The sequence below is a fragment of the Falco punctatus genome (assembly GCF_963210335.1).
Source record: "Falco punctatus genome assembly, chromosome: 2".
In the NCBI taxonomy this organism is placed as follows: Eukaryota; Metazoa; Chordata; class Aves; order Falconiformes; family Falconidae; genus Falco; species Falco punctatus.
Window position 1 is genome coordinate 84,335,400 of NC_137581.1, and position 26,853 is coordinate 84,362,252.

At 35.8% G+C, this 26,853-nt stretch overlaps 1 protein-coding gene across 1 annotated transcript in view; it reads left to right on the top strand.

Moving 5' to 3' along the window:
- The window catches only part of CFAP47 (cilia and flagella associated protein 47), a 374,253-nt gene that overhangs the window by 255,895 nt on the left and 91,505 nt on the right, over positions 1 to 26,853 (top strand). Inside the window, exons 52-56 of the mRNA XM_080377676.1 lie at positions 6,479 to 6,654; positions 9,063 to 9,170; positions 13,502 to 13,613; positions 20,306 to 20,410; positions 24,756 to 24,912. Coding sequence (XP_080233802.1) covers positions 6,479 to 6,654; positions 9,063 to 9,170; positions 13,502 to 13,613; positions 20,306 to 20,410; positions 24,756 to 24,912 — 658 coding nt within the window. The remainder of the gene's footprint in view (positions 1 to 6,478; positions 6,655 to 9,062; positions 9,171 to 13,501; positions 13,614 to 20,305; positions 20,411 to 24,755; positions 24,913 to 26,853) is intronic.

A 26,853-nucleotide genomic window follows, 5' to 3' on the forward strand; every position in this document is an offset into this window, starting at 1 on the left:
CAGCAGTCATTAAAGTTGGTAGAAGCATTGTAATTAGTCATTACTGGTATTCTACTGTAGTATAATTAGGTTCTGATAGGTGATTTTAAGTTTATTTTTACCAAGTATTTATGAAAGTCTTGGAAGCATTGGAATATTGGTCAGTGCTGGTCACTGCCTTTTCCTGATCAATTCTGAGAGAGCCGATGCCTCAGCATTTCACTGACATATCTGTATCGTGTTTATAGTTTCATGCCAGAGGGAGCTTTCTAAATTCACCACATCAAATTTTTGATCCAGGACAGTATGCCCATGGTGCAAATACCAGTTTAAATGTCAGCATAAATTAAAGGCTATTAGAATAAGTTCCTGGAATTAATTGTTTCAGTCACTGGCTGCATTATGAACATGCAGAAATCATCAGCATTCACCAAGCTTTCCAAAATCTATCTTTTTCTAATCTATTGGAATTATGAATTTACAGCACTATTGTAACTTCATATAGCACTTGAAAGGAAATGAGTGAGACCAGCAGAAAATAATTGCAGTTGAGTGTTTGATCTAGAATTTTACGGGTAGATACAGTTAGCTCAGGAACTAAACTTTGTAGTTCTGTGTATGTTCAAAGTCCAGGGATAATAGTGCACTTCTGTAAGTAGGAGCATACCAAAGATTTGCTTAAATACTTAACCTGACTTACAGGTTACACAAAGAACTTTGTGGGTAAGATTTAATTTAGATCTGAGAGATATGATTGAAAGACACAGGTTTTTCTAATTGTCTATCTGATATATTAGAAGCTATTTGAAAACTGAAAGTATCCCGCATTTTACATCTCCTTGACTTCCTTGAAAGGACTGTTTATAGTGAATGTCAATGTTCTGAGGCTGATTTTGTTATCTCTGAGTCATGACGTGCTTGAAGAAGAATGGCATATTACCTTTCCATTACCTGACTCTCTGAAAATGCAGTAGTAAGTGATAGCTGTCTTGACTTCATTATCTAAGAGCAGTACATTTCTAACTTAGGAATGTTACACTTTCTAGTGCTTTTATTGAGTGATAGTGACCTTAAGTATTTTGTTCTGACATTGTGGATATGACAGCCTGTGAAGGAGACGGGACATTCTGAAAAAAAAAAGAGAAACGTCTTTTTTTGAGAGATGGAGCCTGGATTTACTGAAGTGTCAGTCATCCAAAATAGTCCTATCAAAGAAGGACTGTAAATACATCTATTGGTTTGATTCAAACTAAAATTTCCATCCTATGACATATATTACATGTATCTGCACAGCAAAGTGACCCATAAGAATGATGACTAGGAGCTGTATTGCAATCTGTCAGTTGCTGAGTCAGGCTTTTCAAAAATGTTGTTGACAAAGTGGATGTAAATGATTTTCCTGTAAAATCCTCTGAAAAATAATTTGGTTTTTGTTACATTAATAAAGTGGCAGGTATCTCCTTCCAGACTGGCTGTGGTAATGGAAAATAATCTATTGTTATTTTCCAGTAGTGCTCTCTAGCCTGATTCAGCTTTGATAAGCCAGGTTACTGCACATGGTAGCTAGTGCAACTGAGCTGATTACTCCAAAGTGCAGAGGTTGGCGAAAAGTAGCTGTAATTGATAATTTCTTCATCTTACACTTCTGGGTCTGAAAAGGAAATCTTCCTGTGGTCTCAGGAGGATGGAGAATTATTAAGCTTCGGTCTACATAGACTCAGAGGTGGCCTTGATTTCAAATGCAAAGGAATAGTCATTAAGATGTAAGCATAGCTATTACTTCCTCGGTTGTAGGAATCTGGGATATTAATTTGACTTTGAGTCAGTCTGTATCCCCTTTTCAGGTATGTTTTTTATAGTTATCTTAATATAGCATTTCTCTTGTCATTCAACTTGTCTTTGTTACAACTTCGGTCTATCTATACCAGACGAGAAGCCTTATGCAGACGGACAAAGCTGGGGTGCATGAAAGTCCAAATATGTTATTTAGTTCATTAGCTTTTCCTATGTGTTTTACAAATTATTGTTATATCACTTTGGTGTGAGTTTCTAAATGTGCATGACTTCTGTTGGTGGAGCTGAGGACACCATAGGTAGCTTCAGTCACAGAATGTAATGCTTTTGCAGTCCCCTTCTTTACTTCAATTTCAGAAAGAAGCTTTTAGCAATCTTCTATTGCAAAACAGTGTTTTCCCAGTTTGTTTGCTTGGTACAATGTCTAGTCCCTATTAAGAGGCTAACAGTATAGTATTTTTTAGTGGGTCAGATTAGAATGATTGTAATAATTTATGAACTAATCACCTCTATGTTCTGTTTTAGGGCATTATTACTTAGATACTAATGCACATTTCAGCTGAAAGAAATTCAATTCAGTGTGATTTTTATACGTAAATTTATATGTAAATTTACACCTGAACTTCACTACACTATTAGCCTCTGATATTAAATATCCTTTGTACATTTTTTTTGAGTTAGTTTCTTGTACGGTAATAGTGATACAAATGAATTCCTTCCTAAACTAGTCTTACAAATATATAATTCGCTTAAGGTCTTTAGTCCTAGATTTCAAGTAGTTCAATTTGCTGTTCTGGTAAAGTCTTAACTGTTGGTGAACAGTCTGTGCCTTTTTGCAAGCTGATATTTTGTAAGGAAAAATATGCCAAGTAAAATGGGAAAATACAGTATCAAGATAATGGCAATGCTGTGATTCTCTGTCCTCATAACCCTATATGGAAAGGGGGGGGGGGGAAAAGCCAACAAAGGTCTGTACTTGATGAGGGAGGTGGTTCACTTCACCAAGATCTGCTCCATTAACTTATGAGTGACAAGAAAGGTGGAAGGGTTCACCCCTTCGAGACGTAGGAGGTGAGGACTTACATGTGTCTGAGTGACCCGTGTGAGAAGGTCCCAGCTGAGCGTGGCCGTGTGGGTCTGGGTTAGAAGTGTGTGGGGAGAGGAGAAGTGGTGAGGCAAGGTGCGTGTTGCAGGTGCTTTGCACCAAGCAGTTCAAGAGCCAGCTCTGATTTCTAAACCTGATTTGACCAAACTGGACTGAACTATGTCCAGCATGGCCCTGAAACTGTCAGCACCTCACTTGAGCCTCTTTTGTTCCAAGAAATGGAAATGAATAATAATGAGGATACCGCAGGAGACTCTGGCTTAACTGCTGCTGCTGACATATAGATACACTGATGGTGACATTGAAAGCCCTGATCATTTGGAGCCTATGGAAGACAGAAAGCCAAGATCTACTTTTTGAAGATTATTGCCACCATTGCAACTTCAATCTTTGAGTAAACAACATTCCTGCGAGTCGTCAGGTGTGGCGCAGAGAAAGAAAGCACCTGTTACTTGTCAGTCCAGAAGAGCAATGATTTGGCCAAGGACTAGAAAGGGAGGAATTTCTGCTGCATTATCTCACCAGGCCTATCAAACTTACTTTCTTTCCACTTGCATGGTATGACATGCAAATTTGCTTCTATAATAATAGCCTGGCAAACTCAGGAGCAATTATAAATGCTTTCTCCTCGTGGTCCATGGACTAGAAAAGCTGCAAACAAATTTGGAGTGAATGTCATCTCCTTACTGAAACTGGATTTATTTGAAAACAATTGTTCTGAGGCATTATGACATATAGTTAGTCTCTTAGAAACTCTGGCCAGATAGTGCTTTTATTGACACCTGGTAATGATTAGAATAGGATGATTACTGAAGATTGGACATACAGAAGTGTTATGCACAGTAATTTTAGAATATGCCCATCTTACTATAAGCTACCTTGTCAAACTTAGTGGAGGACTGGTTGATAGTTCAGTGCAGTGTATACATGAATAAAATGTAAAATTACATACTATGGACTTAAATTCTTTAGGTCCAGTTACTAAAAAAAAGGTGTAGAGTACGGGATGACGAGAAAACCTTTAGCATAAAATATGTCAGGAAAATCTTTCAGCAAACAGGTGTAATATCACAAAAGATCAATTGATGATGATGAGTGCTGTGATTGAGAGACAAGACGCATCCTTTTTTTTTTTTTTTTTGTGCATCTTTTGAAGCAAAATCTTGATAGCAGAGTATTATAACTATACATAGGCTCAGGCTATTAATGTAGGATAAAATGTAAGCCATCAGTTGTTTTTCCAGGTTCCACAGAGAATAAATGTTATCTCATATTTATACTTTATTTTATTCTATTTTACTTTGTTAGCTTAATTTAAATGACCTTCTTATTTCAGAGCATGGGATAAGAAGTGGATCACAGCAAGTTCAAAGGAATAAACCCATGACATTTCACCAGAATGGCTCTATCTTTGTCACTGGCAGTCTTGATGCAAGAACCAGTTTAAGGAATGAGATTAATTCTCTTATTTTTTCAACTTTTACATTTTTCCTCTGTGAAAATGTATATAAAACCCAACATATATTAATATATAAAAAAAATGAGGATCTAAATTAATGACTATAAATGTGTTTGGAACTTGCCTGTGATGTTCCTCCTTTGCATTCTTTCTCATAAAATGGTATTTTCAGGAAAAATAACACTCTTAGCAATTGCATGGGCATTTTGTTGTTTATCCTAGTACTATCAGTCATTAAGGCCTAGAAATGTACAGTGTATATACATTCTGTTGATAAATGTACATTTGCTCTTATTACCATCCACAAAGTAGCAGATCTTTGAAATGTTTATAGCAATTCCAGGGAAATTTCCTGGGAAATTCCAGGGAAATACATACTCCTAGGCATTCATTTCATACTGGCAAGAGCATACTTTCATACTGGCAAGAGCATACTGTTTACATTAAGCTAACATTGGCAATATAAAATATCCTTTGTTTACAAGGTTACAAAGGTTTCTTCAATAGTTGCAGCTTTTTTCCTAAATAAGCAATCTAATATTTCCTTTTTAATGTAAAAATATTTCTTTAACATAGCATGTAGATGTTTTACTATAAAATTGTTGTGATTTAGCAATAAAATGGTAGATAGATTTAGAAATTTATTTATATCAGTAAAAACTATTAATCTGAGCTTTAAAATATTTTATGGCAAATTTAAATCCTATCTTACTGTTGCAAGGCACTTGAATGATTTAAATTGTTGCTGTAATCTTGCCATCTGTAGAACATTAAATGAATTTTATGTGTGTTTCAGTAGTAATTTTCTTTAAATGTAAATATTTAGAAATTTACCAAATCATAGGCAGGCTCAAAGCAGTGTGAAGCAACTGTATTTCATGTTCAGATTTTAGTGTATAATTAATTTTAATAGATATTGTATCTTTGTCTCCTTTCATATTGCAATTTGAATTATTTACTTTTTATAAAAAAGTACATGGCAAAATTTTGCTTTTGCGAGAACCCGATCACTATATGTTAGAAAAAACAAACAACCTTGCATTTGAAAGAAACTTCTTGGTTACAGCAAAGGAAAGAGACTAAAATAAAGATAGAGACAAATATATATACAGATAAATAAATACATATGTTTGGTTTGGGATTTTGCATATTTTATATAGATGAACATATATGAATAGAACATATGTATTTTAAAATGAAGGTATGGTGTGCACCCTGAATTGTGGTGGTGGCCTGCCTTTGTCGATAAATTCTTTCCTGTTTGTTTAAAGTGTTTAATTTCACAAAGTGTATTGATATTTACATACACAGGGTACCTAGGATGGTTTTACACTATTTTTAACCTTACAGTGAAGAAGGTCACTGGAACACTGCTGAAATACATCAGTGTTTCAAGGTACAATGTAGGAGCTGTGCAGAGTGAGCTGCCTTTGCCCAGTTCCTGCTCATCATATGTATATTTTTTTAATAAGGTCATAGTTTGTTTCACTTTTATTATAGTAATTGAAATTTAATATGCATCTTTAACAGTAGCCAGGTTTTCCAGATGGGCAAGAAAAGATGGTCCTTGCTTGAAGTGTTCATAGACTTTAATCAGAAAGACATGGAGACCAGTAGTCAGGGAAATAACAAAAAAGAATGAGAGAGGGAACGTTTATTGTGATGCTGCTCTTTTAATGTCAAGTATTATGGTGTAGCTTCAAAATTAAGATGAACAGATCCTGCAGAATTCAGCCTGAATTGTTTGCCGGCTTGCAAAGTGGACATTTTCAGCTGTCTGTGCTTGGCTTTTGGAGATGGCTTGGAGGGTTTGCCTGGTTGGGACTACAGCAGATCTGCCTGTAAGGTATATTTTGGCAAGCCTCAGCTATGTCTTGGAAGGTGAAGTAGAATGTTAGAATGCAGAGTGGCCAGGAAGACTTGAACTTTTCCTTATTTATGGAATTAAAGAGTTTACAATTTGAAGATTGGCTGAAATGTCTCTTACTGCAACTTCTCTTTTTTGGGGGTTAGTTCACATATTAGAGGTGCAGCCTGTGTTTGCGTAAGTATAAATCATGAGTAAATATCTTACACTTTTTTGAGAAATGTCTTTTATGGGTGATGCTTCATAGTTAATTTTGTGGGGTTTTTTTTTCTAGGATACTATTGGAATTCATATTCCCATCACTAATCCTGCAGATAAAATTCTTCAGCTGAGTGTGGTGCTGGAGAATCAGTCACTTACTGGACAAAAGACTCTCACTCTTAGGCCCAAACAAACATTTTTGTATCAAGTACAGTTTTCCCCAGCTGTTGTCGGCACTTCAGATGGAAGGTAAGTTGCAGAGTTTTGATACTTGCAGGTTTGGCTCTTGCACTAAAAAGTGAACTGCTTTCATTGAAACCTTGGTCGCTTGATGTGGCTATCACCATAAAAAATCCATGAAAGGCACTAAATGGAATTTAAAAGAATCCAACTTTAAATATATTGTATCCCAACAGCAGCTTTCCTCTGAAGGCAGAAAACTGACTGACAGGCAGTAGAATAATGTCTAGCTATTCTTGTTCACTAGAATTCAGCGACAACATTTTAGAAATTTACTTAATATTATAAGTCCTCATGGACAACTTCAGATTAATTGTTAGTTTTGTAAATTTGTAAGTTCTGTAAAGGGAATAACATGATTTTATTTATCTTCTGAGAAGAAATGGAACCGTAACAATGTCAGTAAAACCAGGTGAAGAACCTTTTTAACAGTCATCACATGAATCAATTTAGCTTCAGAATATTCCATTAATTAACAATGATCTACTAAAAGGATATAGAGAGGTTTTTGATCACAGTTTTTTCTTTATATTGGAAATCCCAATGAAACCATGCAGGTATGATAATTAGCAATGCAAAGACAGATGACCTCTTGGTCTTAGTTCCAGTTAAACCAGTTCAGCCAATAACGGGAGAGTACAGAATTGCAAACCTTATCTTCCTGGTTAGTGAAATACTGTTTAGTTGAAGGCCTGATTGAAAAACAATTCAAACAATTCTCTGTTTTTCAATTATATTAATTGACTGGCAAAAACATGGAGATAGGGAGGAGGGTGGGGTAGTGGCTTATGAGGAGGGCAGAGACAGATGACCTGTGTTCAAAGACCCAATATTTACAAAGCCAAAATCCATGTTTTTGAACGTTTTGTTCAATTTGCTTGCATTGATTTTTCCAAAGACCAGAAAAATGGCAGGCATCATTGTACAATACAGCTTTCACACAATACTGTTTCATAAAAATGAGTACTGTTATCACTCTACTAAATATTTTTTCTTTGAGAATTTGTAGAAATAAATTATGCATTCTGAAGCTGCAAATGAGAATAGACCTTTTTTATTTTTTTTTTTATTATTTTTAGATTTTTTTATACTAGATAATATTTCTGGTATTTTTCAAGTGTAGAATTTCCAAATAATAAATTAAAGGTTGGTTTTAATTGGCAAAACATTGGGCTCAGCTGATTGGTAGACTGTGACTTAGTGGAATATATGCAAAGACAACATAAAGCAGAACTGTACATATTCAGTACAATTATGCAGTACTGTACTAGAAAGCTGTCTAATAGCTGCTTTAAATAGCACTAGCTCCCAAGCACTATAATTACAGCTGGACAGAGGTACTTCCACATTGCATCCACACTGACACCGTTGGTTGTTTTTTTTCTGAAGCCATGCTCTGTTTCCTTTGCTATGGCAGCAGCTGGGAAGAAGCATTGTAAAAGTGTTTGTGGCAGGTGTACCTTTTCAAATGGATGATCTTTCCTAAGCTGTTTTATGCTCACTTTAAGGGCTTTATTGGCACAGAGGATAGTCTGGAACCGTAAAGTCATGTAACAGAAATAATTGAACTGGTTCTTAATGGGTCATGGGTTTGCACAGTGCATTTCATGTAAGTTTTTATATGCTTACAGTGCTTTGGTTTAATGTTATTATGACTCTGTTACTCAAAAAAACCAAGAAACAGAAAAAGAAATAGGAATATTTCTTTTTATATGCAATATATGCAATAGGAAAGGACTCTGTTACAACATCAGTCACAGAAATGTACTGCTGTACATATCTCACCTAGCAGCAAGCAATTTTCAGTCATGGCATTTGATTGTATATCAAAACAGAAAATTCCTTTGAAGCATATCTCTTTGTCATGCTCATATAAATGTGTCTGTATCTATTCCTCAGTTTTCATCACTAGATTTGAAATGATTTTGCTCTTTAAAATCAGTGAATGCTATTTCTATTTCTTTGTCCTTTTAGTTCAAAATGGCTAGAAAGAAAACACTGTGACCTTGAAATGGAATTAAAACTTACTCTTGTAAGTTATTGGTTGATATGCTTTTGAGTTGCATTTTGGAAAAAAAAAGCCAAATAAACAAAAAAAACCACCAACAAAGACCCACCCACCCACCAACTACCCCCCCAAAAAACCCACCCACAAAAACCCAACTCACTCAAACCCCAACTTTTATGCTAAAAATTTAAAATTAAGAAGAGATTTTGTTGCATCAGTAACTGTAAATATTATTAGTTTTGGTACCTGAATTCACATACTAGCAAGAAGTATGAAGAGAAAACTGGGAGCTAATTAAAGAACTCACAATGTTGAACTCGTTAGGTTTTTCCAGAATATTAATTTTACATTTTCAATTATCTGCACAAAGGCTGTGTCATATTAAGCATATATATATATCTGTTTTTAGTGTCATATTCCAGTCAGATATGGTTGGAGAGTTTTGGTATGCACTGAAGTTGACTGTGGAGAAACCATTGCCAACTACTCTACCTGAAATAGAATGTGAGCTTGGAAAGTAAGTATGTAGGTCATAGTGCTGAACTTGGTCACTGGCTTGAAGTACTATGGAAAACATATGAAGAGTTTACATCAAAAAGGCAGAATAGTGCTGTATATGTATTATAGTAGTTTGCAGGTAATTTTCATAGATACATGTGTAGATAGGCAAAATCCTCTTTGCAGTAACACAATTTAAATGGAATTGTAGCCTACGTGTAGACTTCCTCTGAAGGTTTTATATAGAAATCACTCTGAAAGTACTGCAGAATGCAATCATAAAGATCCATGATACAAAGTTCTGTAGGTTTGTTTTATTTTCTGTTTCTTTTTTCCTTCTGAACTAGGAATATATCTGACAGTCCTGCTTTACAAATGCTTCTAAACCAGCTATGAATTTCTTTTAACCTCACAAGAAATGGCAAAGTAATACAGCTCTGGTCTTGCAGATCTTGGGGGTACACATGGTTGAAACACTGCAAATGTTAAGAAAACATTTACTTAGAGCAGACAGAGAAGTGAATTCTTGTCTTCCTTCAAAAAAATTTCATCTTGCATTTCAATAGTGTGATTTTTAGATCTGACTTTCAGACAGAAATCAAAACTTTTAGAATTAGACTTTAAAGAATTCCAGAAATTCAGTAGTGCTCTTCCACCTATTACCTCTGCTTAGTAGTAGGTTCTGTGGACACACAGTTCTGAACGCTAAATTCCACTTACTTCTATGTATCTTGTCTTTGACTAGATATATAACTAATATACATTACAGACTGAGTAAAAAATGGTAGAGTACAACATAAAATTTTACTTGAGTAATTTTTTGTGAAATAATATCTTCTGCTGTTCATATATGATGCACAGACCTTCTGTTGCCTTTGTTGCTACGTTTTTCTATGAAAATCAGTAGGGCTGTCCATTTCCTGTTTTTTACTTTAAAATTCTGGGCTGACTGGAATAAACCCCATAATTTTTCTGTGTTATGTAGGCTGACACTGTTAGGAGTTAGAAATAACTTAAAACCTTTTCATTCAGGCTCTAGCATTCATAATTTTCTCTAGCATGCGCTACCTGAGAACTACATGCACAAGTGGTCTGTCTGGGAATGGGAAGTTATCCTTTCCCATCACAAATAAAATTAATGTTGGAAAGGATTAGCTACATTAATTACAACACTTGCCTGTTAAAACTATCATCTCAAATTCATTGAATTCCATGGTTTATTTCTTCAAATGAGATTTCCTTTCACTTTACAAGTACATGCCTGTTGTAATTCCTATGCATGTGTAAATGAACTCGTCTACATCTGACCTGGGCAGATAGTGGTGGAAGAACAAAGAAGTACTATTTAGTTAAATTAATTAGCAACAGCAGCAACAACAATAATGTATAACAGGAAACTAACAGTGGTCTCTTTCATACATATCTTTTAATGTAAATATTATAAAACAGCATAAAAAAACCTGACAAAATTCTTCCTTTTCTGTTTGCGTAATCTGCCGTAGTCTTGGTTTCATAAAACCATGTGCTTTTTATTCAGCTATGTCCTTCAACATTCTCCTTTTTCCCGAAATTTGTTTCTATTGCGTCATCAACATAATGTCCTCCTCTTGAAATGCAAAATTTTGGACAATGGCAATTGGTGATGACATTAAGGTTATAGTTAAATTACTGAGAATTACTCTACCTGCTGAAAGAATGAGATAGTCCAAGTAAATTACCTGCATTAATGTAGGCTGAATATGTAAAGGCAATGCACAGGCAGACATTTATGTATTGTCTAAGAAAGGTATCAATATTTTTTGTTTTGTTTTGAATGGGTGTACTTCCTTGCTGTGTTCCCAGAGATGTGGACTGTAAATGTCATAAAAAATTTGAGGCATTTCTGGTTGGTGAAGCTTTGTAGTTACAAGACTGTCTTCCATTCTACCACTTCTTCCTTGAATGTGGAAGAAGCATTATCATACATGATATCCTTCTAAGAATAAGGTTTTTCATTACATGCTCATTGCATTATTTTTCCTATCAATCTGAAAGATTTAAGATTTTGTGTCCTTGAAACATAACTTGAAACTAGATTAGGAGCCCAGAACATATTGATACACTGAGAATCAATTTCTAACTAATTCTTGAAAGTGAAAAGAAGCAATGTTAACAGTTTATCTTTTATTCCTTCTTCAGATACCCTGACATTCTGGGCTTATCACAGTCAGATCTGCTTTTTGTTTTTGTCAAGGTAGATGTGACACTTCCTTTAGCATATATCTCTAAGCAAGGAAACTTTTTTTGGTATTGTCCATCTTCAATTATCCATCCTGTTATGAGCTCCACAGCAGTCATTGAAGATGAGTCAGTCCAATGATGTTCACAGTGGCCTAGAATTTGCTGTCATATGCAACAGCTTCTTCTAGCATAACCACGGTAGTCAATCTGTGTGGGGTGGCAGAGATTCTTAATGGATTTTGATCACTTGAAGAACCCCTAACAGTCAAGTAGTTGCTTAGTGAAATTTCAGGTATTCCAACATAGTTTCCTCTTTGACAAAGTGTTATATATGAAAGAAACCAAAAGGTGAAGGCTAGAGATATTAGATGTGATTACTAAAAGAATCTTCGGTTCTTACCTAACAGTTTCCTGGTGTTTCTCTACTCTCTGCTGTTGAGACCCCAGTGACACAATGCTTTGACAGTGTTAGTCAAGAACAAGTCTGCCATTCAGATGCTGGGGATTTATATCACTACATATGTTGGAAGGAGCCCATGTGAGCACAAGTTTTAGGGCCTGAAGTTATAGTCATAAAGCTTGGCTGAAATATCTTCTTTTCTGGATGTTGCTTTTTGTATTTTCTTTTTCCTTACTGATTTACTATGATTAACTGACTAACTTTTTTCCAGAGGGTAAATATGTGGAACACACTGGCAGTTGACCTGCCACAGCTTTGACTAGAGGGAATGCCCATTAGGTAGATAAATTATGGAAAAAAAAATGTATCTCATTTTTCAAGCTTTACTTATTTATTTTTCTCACTGATTCATCTTGAATCTCTTTTCTGTGTCCCTTAGTGTTATAACAAGAATGTGATTTATGTTCATATATCTTTGTTAGAGGCAAATAACATATTATTTTGATCAGAACAGAGGAAATTTTGGTGGTCTTATGAATTCTTTTGAAAATTGTGTTCCCTATTGAATGTATCTTGTGTTTGTCTATCCTTTGAGTAGAAAACAGAGGTCAGTTTGTAAAATAGAGTGCCAGCTGATTTAAAATATAAGCTTTAGGCAAACAGCACACTCCAATCTTTGTTCCGGGGCAGCCACAATACTCATTAGAATATATAATCTACATGTGCAACATAATGATTTAACGTTATGCTATAATGAACAACACGACAATGTACAAAATTGAACAGCTTTGGAGTCCATGCAGGGGAAGACAGAGGAAGGAAGAAGGCAGAACCTTCAGTGAAATGGCTGGTGTGAAACAGCAGTTTGTTTTGAGGTCTCAGGGTTACATGATGATCAAGAAGAATGGTTGCTTAGGGGAACTAAATCAAAAGCTATTGGCAACACCACTTAATTACAAGCTTTTCCTGTAAACCATTGCTATAGACAAAAAGGAGTTACAGATATAATTTGCCTGATTACCTTTAATTTCTGTCCAGTGCTTTTCCTGAGGCAGACTATGAGTCCATGAATAGACTACAGAATAATAGACAAAATTATTTTACGTTTTGGAACCAAATTTTTTTATTGGGCTTGACACATGGAATTATCTATTTGATTAAAATGTTTTATTTCAAAGTTACATCTATAGAAACTAAGGAAAGAAAGGTGAGACATAAATCTGCAAATTGGAGCCTAGGAATAAATGTGCAGCTGTGGTATTGGAGACACTACGATACATTTTCACATCCTCCTACCTAAAAGTGAGGCATCAAGTTTAAGGCATTAAATCTAGACTCCTCCTGTAAACAATGAAAAATGATTCCACATCTTAGTGATCTACGTTACAACCAATTTTCCCTGAAAATATTTTTCTCTGTGTTGAGTACTGAGGGAGCTAGATAGTCCTTTCAGCAAACTAACTAAAATTGGCTTCCTGTATAGCAAGGCAATTCTGCTCTTAAAATGTCCAATAGTTATTGATACAAGTTTTTATTCTTATTAATAATTGTTATTAATAATTATTGCTATTAAATGTGTGCCTACTAGTGGAAAAATACTCATGCAATAGAAAATAATTCTTTTTTTAAAAAGTACTCATTTTTCAGGAAAGAAAACAAGTGATGAATAATGAGATGCGATGGAAGAAGCTTTGTAATTAATAATCATTGCATATATGTATGTTTTCCAGATGGGCTCGTCTATACATACCTCTCTCTAATTCTACACATGAAACTCTGGAGCTAGAAATTGTTAACAGCAATCCTAGCAATTTTTCACTTGAGACTGATCCAAACCACCCTGTAAGTAAGATTTCTTTGCTTTCACAAAAATGATAGAGAGCTTTCTTTTCAAAACATACTGAATTGTGTATCATACTATATGTTCAGAAAGAATACAAAACATAGTCACAAAGATTAGAGGCATTGTAAGTATGTGTTCTAGATATTTTATAGCTTAAGGATGAAAGCAATTATACTTGAAAAGCAATGCAACCTGAAGTATAACTGTTTTGTACCTGAAATGCTTTGTGGAATGGTTTTGAGAAGCACTGCAGTGTTGGTTGCAAATAATATTCAGGAGATGTTGGAAGAAGTTGCAAATAAACCAGCTGTATTAGAAGCTTCACAAGTTTCTAAGAATAAACAGGATAACTAGGTAAATATTTAGGTAAGTAAATAAAAGGTTAATGCAAGAATATAAGACTATCTCATAGTTATGGCAGCTGTAACCAACTTGCAGGGCCTATGAATAAGAATTTGATCAATTCAGCTGCAAGGAAGCTTCAAGAAAATACCTGGAAGAATTTTATTCTCCAAACTTACATTTACACTGAGACTGGTTTCTACTGAGAAAATCTTCATTCTGTTAGTATTATGTGCACTACTTTTTCCTCCTCCATCACAGAAGCTCTTCCGTCTTGCCACCTAACATTTTTGTGCTTTCAGGGACTGAGTTGTATAGATGGGCTCAGCTTTCATATTTTCATTGAGACTGGCTAGTGTTATAGATGGGATTCTGAATAATATTTGTTATCGACCACTGATTACTAATTATTAGTACAGGTCCTGTAAAGACCTCTTTGGATGTTACTAACAATTAATGCTATTAAATATGTGTCCTTTTATGATGGGGCGATGAGAAAAGGGAGGACAGATGCATGGAAACTCTGGTGCAAGGGGTTAGGGGGACCCCTTCTTAGGATGTGAATATAAACCTTTAATGTGAAAAAAGAAAAATGAAGAAACCTGCTGCAGACAAGAAAGAAACAGCAATTGCACCTTTTCTAGACATAAGGAAGGTAATATAGGGAAGACATACACCAGAGCTGGTGGGTCCTTTCCAACCCCAACTATTCTATGATTCTATTTGTGCAAACTGGTTTAAGGGTCAGAGGGAGAGGAGAGGATTATTGTAGTAAGATCCTAAAATAAAGCTGAGAAGATAGAAAATGGATTGGATGGGGGAAATAGAGGAATGCTATAAAGTCATAATATGTTCATTTTTGGCTTGAAGAAACTAAACGGCTTTCAGCCTCAAATATAGTGGTACCACAAGACCAAACATTCTTAAAAGAGGCTCCAAAGATAACAACTAAATACACTTATTTACTGAACTGCTCTGTATTTGCATACATAGAATTACATTAAATTAAAAGTATAAAATGTGAGGTGTTTATTTCTGTCTGTCTTTGATGTCATGCAAATTAACACATCTTCATACATTATGTTAAAAATCAGCAAGTGTTATTACTAGTAATTTCATTGATTGGTATTTGAATAGGAGCTAAGAAAAAAATGGATACAAACTGTATTAATTATCTAGGAGTATTATACATGTTATGTTTCGATCATTGTCACAGGTTTGGATTAGATTTAATTATAGTTACTTTTGGTTCCAGCAGTTTGCATGTTATCCTGTCCAGGATTTTTTTTTTTTAGTCACCTTTCATCACCAGAGATTCACACATCACCTATAACTATATTACATTGTTTAGCAAAACCGCTTTCAACGCTAACTGCAGTAATGATCTTTCTTTCCTTTCTTTTCTTCTCAATAGAATATCCAGTCATATATTGTTTATGCATTGAATTCTGAAATGTTCTTTGTGAGTTACAGTAGTTCTTCAAGTCAAAGGATAGCATTGGTGAATTTGCTATAAGCAGCTACCTAATATTTATCTGATGTATCTGTCCCTTTTTGAACTTGTTTCTTCCATTGCAGACCCATGTTTGGAAAGGTAATGTGATTTCCTTCAGTTTCCCGACAAAGGCAGGGGATGGCATTTAAATACTTCTTCTTCTGAATACGTTACATCCTAGGTTTAGTCCCTACATATAGCACTGCATGCAACTTCCAGAAGATTAGTACTTGTTCTTATAAATTATAACCTGTGTTTCAGGTATTAGCTTATATTAATGCCAGTTTCAATGTCTATGTGATGTGTGGAAGAAATTTCCCATATTAATTATTCAAATTTCTGCTCTCTTTAAAGCAAATAATGCTTTATTGTCCACAGAAAAATTCTGATTTGAGCGAACCACAGAATAAATGCAATAATAAAGAGTAAATTATTCGAACAATAGATTGAAGATGGGGATTGCCAATTAAGATAGGTAATATTTGAAGAGTATTAGTAGTAATTTTAAAAATTTGCATATTTCAAATCAGTAAATTTTATTATTTCATGTAATTATCCATATTTGGTTTTATGCCAGCTAAGGTGTAGGACTGTTGATGATACTGGGCTGTCAGTCAGAAGGTGTCTCAAATAGATTTTATCAGTCATTGAGTTATGTTACTTAAACCAGATTGAACAGCATGTCAGAGAAAATTTTATCTTTCCTAGAGGTTAACTGCCTAAAATATTAACCAATATTTTGACTAATTTTTTGAAATTTAAACAAATTCAGATATCATATTTATTATAATTCCATGTATGTGGAAGGTTGTTCCAGTCTGAGTTTGCAACAGAAGGCATTACTGAAATGCCACAAGGGATTATTTTCTCTAGATGTGATTCAACTTCAAGTACTGACATCCTTAATAACAGGCTTTCCTGAGGTCCAGTTAAATTACGCTCAAGTATTCCTGAACTTCTGGGTACTTAATGAAGTCTAAATGAAATTCAAAGGCTTTAAAGCTCTTGTCAACTTCATGTAAATTAGAAGCAGCTCCATTAACTTCTTTGTAAACTGATGAAAATGAGAAAAGTATATGTATCTTGTTAGTGGCTTTGAAGTTGTAACCTAAGACAACATTAAATGGAATATACCATCTTGGTTTTCTCTCAAGAATTTGATAAAAAGGTTTCAAAGTTTTAATGTGATTTGGGTTTTCTTTTTTTTTTTTTTTTTTTTGTTGTTTTTTTGTTTGTTTTTGTTTTTATTAACAAGCTACACCTAATTTTTGTTTCCCTTCTTGTCAATCTTATAATGTATGGGTTAACTTAACATCTTTATAAATGCTGCCAAATTCTCTAAAATTTGGAACAGAAATGAACTCATAAGTTTGCTGCAAAATTCCTAACTTGTTTTTCATGAGCATGTAGGACATTATGAGTTTGTGTGGGAACAGTCATTAAGTTGTTGAGTTTTGTGTTTCTTTCCTAACCACAGCTTTTTTTTTTTATCTCCAGTAGAGAAGGATTCATGTTGAGCATTTAACAGGTTAAAAGTCTTAATCATCAGTAATGTTATGTTGCTCAACTTCTTTCCCTCTATATAAATCCATGGACAGATTTCAAATATGTCTGTATAATATTTGTACACACATATATTTATGATGTAACTTAAATATACAAACAACTCCTATAAATGGGATCATTTGTATGGGCAAGAAGAGACATCTTTTCACTGTTAAGTCTTCAGCTTGCTATTCTCCTGGCTTATAACTAGCCTGGATTTTTCTCATTAAGCTATCTTCCATCTTGATTGGTTATGAAACACAATTTTTATTGAGGAAAAATAACTTAATAAAGAAGGGATGGCAGACAGGAGTCCAACCTAAGTCTCTGTGTGCGAGCTTTATTATTTGTTAATGAGCAATAGTATTGTTTTGTACTGAGTAGAGAAGAAAGTTTTAGGTTTAATGAAAAAAATCCCTCCTTTATTGCATTATAACAGGAATAATGCATGTGCATTTGCTCAGTCTTCTTCAGACTCAATTTCTGTATTTGAACAGTTATATGTGAGATCTTATGAGGAGCAATGATGCTTGTTCCCTTTCACATGAGTATCTTGGCGGACATTTGTTTCTGTAAACAAAATGGAAGGCAGGGCATGGATTAACTTCAGTATATTTTATTCAATGTTTGTGGCAAAGTATGACCTTCTTTAAACCTATTGTTAGTGTTATTTTTCAATTCTCATTTTTAAAGCAATTTATTCTTTGGTTTTCAGTAGAAAGTAAGTTCTTTTTATTACCCAGCTCTTTATTTCAAAACGAATTATTTTCTGGATACAGTAGAACATCATACTATGCAATATAAAATGAATTTTTTAAAATAGATCTCTAATGCAAAAAAATATTTTTTTCTGTTTCTGGAGCAGGCAGTCTGCTGGTTTATCGTAACTCCATGTTGATTATTTAGATTCATTGTGGCAGTGCATTTTCTGTGTAATGATAATATGTCAAGTAATGCTTATTGAAAATGGATTTCCAGTCTGGTTTCATTTTTACCAGAGGGTTATTATTCAAAATCATGTAGATCTCTTGGTGAAATTAATAAAAATTTAGATATTGTAGTTTTAGTTTAAACATGTATTCTTATGCTGTGACAACCTGTCTTTACCTTGCTTTTTTAATTTCATTGAAAAGTATTTGGTAGGGAGTAATCATTAAGGTTCTTTCTCCATTTGAAAGTCTTCATTTGATAAATGGGTCTGGCTGGTTTGGACAAAGTAGGTAGGAACTAGACTGCAAATGAAAGTTAAATCTCTCAAGAAAAGGTCTCTGGATGCTGAGCATGCCCAGGAGCCCAGCGAGCAATGAGCTGTTCGGGCTCCTTTTAGATGATGAACACCTAAATGAACTCTGGGCAGTGGGGCAGGTGGGGATGGAGGTGGTTTGTGGGAGGTATCTCCTTCAGGTCTGCTATTCTGGATGATATAGAAACCTTGCAAAGGTGACAGGAGTCGGACGGCTGTAGCTGACTGCTGGGGGCAAATGTGCTTTAAAGCTATCTCTCACCTATGGGACGTACAAGATTGTGAAGTGTGAGCAGCGCAGCAGTGCTGTGCTCCCCACATGGGGGGTGCAGGTGCTGTAACAGTCAAGTGGGAGCGGGTGCAGAGCAGCGAGCCATGTGCTCTGTGCACGGGGCCCACCTACGTACCCTTCCAGAAATATTTTTGTCATACAGTGGAAACTGTAAAATTGAGTTAGTAATGTTTGAAAAAATACAATACCACTGCCCCAATAGACAAGGCAGTTAATGTCTTCAAACCACTGAACTGTTATGGCAGTATTCTGAGAAAGTATTTTAAAACTTGCCTCCTAAAAATGAAGAATAAAATGTTGAGGTTTGTGCATTAGTAGACCATATCTGAGCTCTGTCCTCTCTCCTGCTCAATCTAACTCCCGCTGCCATCGGCAGGAATATCTGTTGTTTGAGGTACACCAGCATCCCAGTCCATAACCATGCCAGTACCCTATAGACACACCCAGAAGATGGCTGGCAGGACCAGGATGCCTGTGGCCTCTGCCTGGGTCCAGCTCTGAGATGTTGGGGAAAGCCATGGGGCAGTGAGGAAAAGCAGCGTAAGCCTCATCAGGGGCTTCTGCCCTGTGCTGAGAGTGGACACTACTGTCCCTGCTTCACCCTCTGAGTCCTCCAGTTTGGCCTCAGCACTGTGGCCATGACCAGTAGTCCTGGTGGCACAGCGGGCCCCCATCCCTGTCCCCATCATGGCTCTGCTTGCTGTCTTTGGGTGTGGTGGGACAGGGCTGCTGGTGGATGACCCACCTTGCTGTGCCATAAGGTCAAGCCTTCCCCAGCCCTGAGCCGAGCACCGTATCAGAGCACAGGCAGTCAAATCCCCAGGAAGAGGCTGCAGGGCTTGTTGGTGTACTCAGGCATCTTGCAGCCATAAAATGTAGTAAACAAAAATGAATGTTTTAATAACTCCTGTTCACTGCCTGTTAGTGGCCTGTTCTTTCAGGGCTGACGTTTCCTTTATGAAAGAACTCATCAGTGGCAGCAGTTGTAGGGTGTTGTTTTGGCTTTTATTAGTTGTAAATTGTATTAGTTTTATAAAATACAGCTTGAGTGTCCGTAATTCCAACCCTTTTTTAATATCTTCTTGCATGCAAACATTATTTATACATGTATGATATTAAAAGTCTAGTACTTTTTTTAAAAAAATTAAGAAATAGACACAGTAATTGTGTATCCAATGATTCTAGCTGATCATTCTCTCAATGTACTGGCATTTTCATTATTCATAATTCTGTTCTTTCACTGCTTATCTAGTTCTTAAAAACATTTATGACCCCACTGTAGTCAGATACTTTACTTTTCCCTGTGCAATTGAGACTCCACTAGTATACATCAGGTGAAGAGAAGCCTAGCAATATCATTTACAATGTTTGTTCAGATAAAAGTAAGTGGAAAAGGGACAAAGCGCTGGTTTAAGTCAGTTCATGTCTTTGGAGGTCAATGTGATAACCTTTTAGTGTCATCAGCGTGATCAGACACCAAAGTCATGTTTGAATGGAATTTGTGAGAGCTGTTGTCCGTGTCCTTGGAGCAATCTATAACACCAGCTCTGTGGTTTCTGAGCAATGAACGTGCAGTGACTGCCACTAGGATCATTTACTGCAATACACTTGCTGCCTTAGCAGACTATGCTTGCTGAAAGAGGAGAATGCACGTGGTGGAACACATTAATCACAGAAACATCAACACCGTTGATACAAAGCACAAAGCAGAAACAGACTCAAAAAAATTCATTTATTTCCCCCTCTCCTTTGCTCCTTTCTTGTATTTGTACAGCTGATTGTCGCTCCTCATTCCACCATTGAAGTACCAGTGCAATTCTGTCCGTCTGCCCTTGGAAGAGGCAATCACAAGGCATCAATAACCTTCAAGTGTTCACAGGTATGATACTATGTCTGTTGCCCACAACACTTGGGATTCCAATTAGATAATATTTTTAATAGGCATGTAAGTAAGGGTTTCAGTCTGTAGGTCAAGTTGAAATTTAATGTCTGGATGCATAATGAAATAGCAAATGCAAAGATGTTCAAAAGTTCTAATTTGTTTTAACATTAGCTTTACACAGAAATTATTATTTTTACAGTAATAAAATGTGGCATAATGACATAAGAGCTACAATAATTAATGAATTGTTTTAGCTTTCTTGGTAATTAGTTCGGCTGGTTTTAACACCAGAAGACTGGCATTTCTTAGCATTGTCAACTCTGGAATTAAAATTCTTTAAGTTTTTCCCAAGCCCTAACAAAGTTAAATTGTTTCATGTTTTATCTGATCTGAATCTTTATCTGATCTGAAGGTCATGCACATGAAAAAGTGAATTCTTCCTTTAAGTTTAGTTAAAAATGATTTTTACTTTGAGCATCTTAGAATTGTTTACATCTTTTTCTCTGTAATTTTTCTTAATTTTAAATGAGAAACAAGTAAATAAAGAAACGTGAGTCATCAACATGACCTACCAACTGACTAAAAATACGATTGGAAACAAAAAGAAAAACTGATAATATGATTCAGATATCCTAATAGACTGCTGATGTGTGAATTACTCCACTTAAGTGCTACCAGGAGTTTTCAGTAGTTTTTTAAGTAATACTGCAAAAGCAAATATTCTTTTATATAAAGAAAACAAATAGTGAGGGAACTAATGTGGCAATTTTTTTTCCTGATAAAGTATGTTGAACAGGCAGGTTATTTCTAGGTGCTATTAGCATAGCATTTATTTTCAGGATGTCTCTTCTTAAATATCTATTAAGGATAAAAACAAGGAGATAGCAATTATCTTATAAGTAGTATATATCCAGGGCCAGTTTGAGAGGACAGGAGGTCTTTATCTTGTCTGGATCCTAATGGTACACAGAAAACTTATTTATATTTTAAAAAAAGAAGAAATAAATTCTTCACCAAATACAGAAGCAATAAAGCAATACAACAATTCATACAAAGCTTTCAGGAACAAATTGAGTCTTGCCACCTGAATCTTGTCATTCAGTGCATCTCCTTTCAAGTAATGAAAAATCTGCAAGTTTTTATCTGCAGTGAACTTTGGTCAGTATCCCATCCTTCTGGCTGCTTTGTCCAGACCCCATTAACTGTTTCAGTATATTGGTGTAATCTTTGTAATTTCATGGTGCTCTTCTTATGCCTGAATCTTTTGAATTTGTAAATTTTCATTAATTTTTGCTGCTACAGTCCTTACTAAATTAATCTGACTATTTTAGTTTCCAAATTGTTATACTGATAGCTGACTGAATATTTGCACAGCCATAACTGTCCCTTTTAATAAAGGTTTGAAGAATGTTTTGCATCAGTGGTGGATGCCTCAAACAATTTCTAATGTAGCTCCTCCACCTCAACATTGATTTCCCTCTCTTGATTTCTCTGATTAAATATATCTGAAGGGACACTTAAGCGATCTGATAGCTGAATAGCTGAATAATCTGAAAGCAGTTAATGACAGTACTTATAGGATAAGCATTAACTATTTCTGATTGTGCTTCTTTCCTGAACTGAGAGAAACTGCTCTGTGCTATGACCTGCTTCATTTGTTTCTGGTTTGAAGTTGTACGAAGAGCTTTTCACAATGTGTGTCTGAGCTTAGTTATAATCATTGTGATAATCTGAAATTAAGTTTGTTGATACAGCAAAATTGAAAGGTCAGCTTGAACATAACCCACGCCCAAAGTTGTAACGTATCTGTATTATCTTATTCTTTTTCAACTATGCTAGCATCCAGGCATAATGTAGAGCATTTAACAGTGGTAGGTAATATTGGAGAGAAACTAAGCCCAATGTTAGATCTATTTTGTATTGTTTGTCTTAGGATTCTGTTTTCTTAAAATCTTTTTTCCTCTTGATTTCTTGCACTGAGCATGCATGATCTGAGCTCCATCACAAAATGAGTCAATGAGGAACAGTAACTGCAGGCCAGACAAGGAAAGCCTGTCCTATAATCTGTGTAATTTTTTGGTTGTCGTCTTTTATTTTCCAGACCGACCACTAATTTTTTTTGGCTCCTTCTTAGCTGCTCAGTTTGACAAAGTTTAAGTGTGTTGTTTTAAAGGTGCACAGCACTTGAAGAAATGGGATTCAGAATGGCTCTATTTTTTAACCACAAAAAATCAGTGGAAGCTACATTTTTTAGTATTTGTAGAACTGGAGCCTGAGCTTTCAGCATTAAAGCTAAAATTTCATCTTTTTCCTGCACAAAATATGAACATGTGCACTCCTCCTAGCCCTGCACTGTACCTCAGTGTAAAATTACCTGCTATGAACAAGGTGATTCACACAAATTTACAGTGTTCCTGGAAAGCATTGTTAGACTGATATTGTCTCATAACTTCTGCATTAAGAGTTTTGGAAAAAAGGTTTTCTTGTTACGGTGTTTATAAGCAAGTACAAAGGATCAGTAACAAGCCAGTGTAGGCCACTAATAGCTTGACACATCCAGCTTTCTGAAAACATGGTCTTCTGGCATGCTCATGTCTGTGTTCTGGTCCTTCAAAATAAGCCTCCAGAATGGGTTCAGCCTTTTGATTACCTTTAACTTCTTGAGACTGATGTGATAAAGCAGAACATGAGCCAGGGACACAAATGCTATGGCATGCTGGCTTGGCAGCTCTTGGGCAGTTTACTGTTGACTTCACCAAAGAGTTAGTCCTGTGTTGTCAAGGTCTGTGCAGCAGCAGTATTTGCCTTCCCATCAGAATTCGAGTAGCGGTGCTAGCTTCCTGCTCGCGAATCTTTAACCATAAACAGACTATAGGTCATGTTTAAGTCAATGATAAAATGTAACTTTGAAGGGAGGTAGTTTTTAATTCTTACTAGTCTGAGTATGGTAGAAGTCCCCACAACCCAGGTGATCGAAATCACTGTTTAAATCCTAAACAAAACATAGACTTTAGTTTTATATTTTGATTTTAGTATTGGGTAGTGTCTACATCTGTATAAAAGCAGTTCTTCCTCTATTTTTTTTTTTTTTTAAATTAAAATCCTGTACCCTTGGATAACTTTTATAGCAAAAAAAATACTTAATTAATATTAAAACATCTTTTTTTCTTGGTGGATTGAATGTTTCTCTTTAAAACGGTAATAAAAGCAAGCAAATTTGCTGTCCAAAGCTATTTTCTGAAGACATAAGATGGGCCATTTTATTTATCCTTGTTTATACTTAGAAGTCTCAATGTACTAGTCACTTTTTACTGTATGTTTCCAGATTTGTTGTTAGAGAACCCTGTCCCCTACAAATTTTCCTTAATTTTTTTTCAGACAGACTATGCAGAAGTAAATTCAGTATTTCAGATAATGAAAACTGTTTTGATTTTATTTATTATTTTCTATTCTCTTTATGATGCATAACTTTTTGAGTGATAATGAACAAAACAGACCAAAGGGTCACTTTGAGCAGTTTGTAAGATGCCTCAGATTTTAGTCTGTATTGTTATTATTTAAAGGCAGTGTCATGAATACACAAATTAAACATTTTCCTTAAAATTATGGTAACATCTTTACATTTACCATTCACCTTTGCTGCTCATTCACCTTTAAAGGTCACATAATGAATGACATTATTAACATCAATCTTTATGACCTTAAAAGACTAAATGTGGGGCAGGCAACTCTTTACTACCATGCTGGTAAAAAAATTATCAAAATTAACCCGTCAACTTAATTATATTTTCCCTTTCTTCTGTTCTATGGTGATACTCTGTATCTACTATCTTTCCAATGTTCTGTTCTTCTGTATATAATACTTAATGTTCTTTATTATCTTTGGAGTAACAATTTTAGCTTTTTCTGTCATTCTACTGCTATTCCATCAAATAATTCTTTTCCTTCTTCCTTTGTCTTCTGAAGATAACTTCTCAGTTCATCTGTTTTCAGGTTCTAATATACATGCTTTGAATTGCCCCCTTGCAACTACCTACATCTTTCCATTCAATACATGGAAAGTTCTTAGTAGCTATGTGGAAGTTAAATACTCCATGTAGCACAGAAGTTAAGTGCAAAGAGGAGATGTGAACATCTCCCACACTGGAACTATTGATTATCAGATAGCAATACTTAGAGTAATGGCTTGAAGGAAGAAGAAAGCAAGCAAGAAAGCATTAAGAGCAGTTCACTTACAACAGAAAAGAGACAGAGAATACTAGGAGGAAGAAGTAGGCAAAATGCCTTAGAATGTACAGATCTGACTTGTCAAATATTAAATAATGACATCTTTCATCTACAGCTTGAAGAGTGGATATTCTACCTTTCAGGGACTGGTCTTCCTCCTCAGCTAATGGAACCAACCAGCATAAGTGCATGCATTGGCCAGCGTTCTTCTGCCATCATATCCTTCAAAAATCCAACTTCTGAAAACGTGGTGGTAGACGTCATGCTGACAGGTACAGGGGTTTGGATTTTTTTGGGGTGTCGGGGAGGAACTTAAGCTCTTTGGGTTGCATTAAAAATTTGAGTGGGATGTGATTACATTTGCCTCATTCCATTTCCTGTCAACAGAGCTATTGTGTATCACTCATATCCACCCTGAAAAGCTCTGTAGACTGTGCTATGGGAGCTAAGAAATGACACAAACCTTCCATGACAAATGTTCACAGTAGATATCTTAGGTCATCCAGCCTTACGTATACATGCAGCTAGTTGTTGGCTGGGAACTGCACTATAGCATTTAAGCAATAGGAGACTCCTGGGGTATGTATTGGGAGCTGTAAGTCTAAGCCAAATAGCTAATGTTTTATTTTGTTTTTTTTTCCCCTCAGTTATTTTCCAAATTTATATTATTTTGTCATATTCTAGAGATCTAGAGCTAGAAAGGGCAAAATATCAGATTTTTTTTTCTGACTGACCTTCCAAGCAAGTATGCTTCAGCAATGTTTTCAAACCTTAAAAATAATGTAAGGTCCAGAATTACCAAAAATCGCCAAGTCACTGTCCATACTGAGATTTCACAAATGCTGTAGAACTTAAAATCCCAGATTCTCCTTGATGACTGAAATTTACTCACTGAAAGAGTAAATTTCACTCTGAGTGAATCAGAGAGCTTTAGAAGGTTCTCCTGAATCTCCATCTATTCAAACACAACATGTAGCATCAGAAAACTGGTGCCAAAGCATTTCCTGGTGTCTATGTATAACAAAACCTGAAGATAAACTTCCAGTGACCCCAACACAGGCCCCATGGATGGGAAAATGTAAGAGAATAGCAATGACAAAACTGTGCAAAAGTAAGTTTTAAGCCAATATTATAGAGTCACACTATGATTTGGGGTTTCTGGCACATACAATAAGTGAAGAAATACGACTTGTAAAAAATGTAGATTCACGTTTGTTGCTTTGAACCAATGCTTTTTAATTACATGTTCTGAGATATGAATTAGAAATACATCTTTGGCTGCATATACAGTTAATATGGGGTTTGGGGGTGTGTGGGGGTGTTGTACATTCTTTCACCTAAGTGGTGCCTGGTCAAGAGCATTTTTGTCTCATGACCGGATGCTCTATACTTTTGCTGAATAAGTTTTTTTGGCAGACTTTTATGCATTTTCCCATGTTTAACTGCTAAAATATTTCCATTCATGACTGTCACAAAATTGAGTTCCAATTGTAAATGATCAAACCACTTCTGAATTTCTGTTGATGTTCTGTTCTTGACAACAGTGAGACAAGCCACAGCATGCAGTGGATCCACTGTTTACAGCCTAAGTAAATCATGGCCAAGATCTCAGGAACAGTACCAGAGTTCACCTGCTGAGCAGGGGACCTGGCAGAGAGGGGAACCGAGTAATGTTCCTAATTATCTGGCATCTAGGCCCCCGTAAGTGACAAGGAGCATTACAGGCTGGGTCTGCACACAGTAACAGGACAGTTGATGCAGCAGCTGGCGTTCAGTGTGTAGTCTCAAAGGCACTACTCCTAGTAGAAAAGGATGTGTATGTGTTGTTGACAACACACCACAGGAGCTGCTCTCAGGTCCCGGATGGTGCAGGCATTACTTCTGTAACACAAATGGAAGTCCTGAGGGTGGATGGTGGCAATCCTAGTCTGAGGCAGTTGGGAGTTCTTGAGTTTCTCCTTGGCACTGCGGTATGAATGGCAACGGCCTCACCAGTTAGATGTGTGCTTTGGTAGACTCCCTGTGGTGCCAGATACAGGAGCTTTATTGAATCGAGGTTAATGAATAAGAGATTGACAAAATCTTTGCAGAGACTCTGCGGAAACAAGAGCCAAATCCTTCAAGGCTGATAAGTTTGGTGTGACTGAAAGAAGACAGAAACATCAAGAAGACACGGAGTCCCAGCAATGGGGACATCTCCATTTCCATCTGCA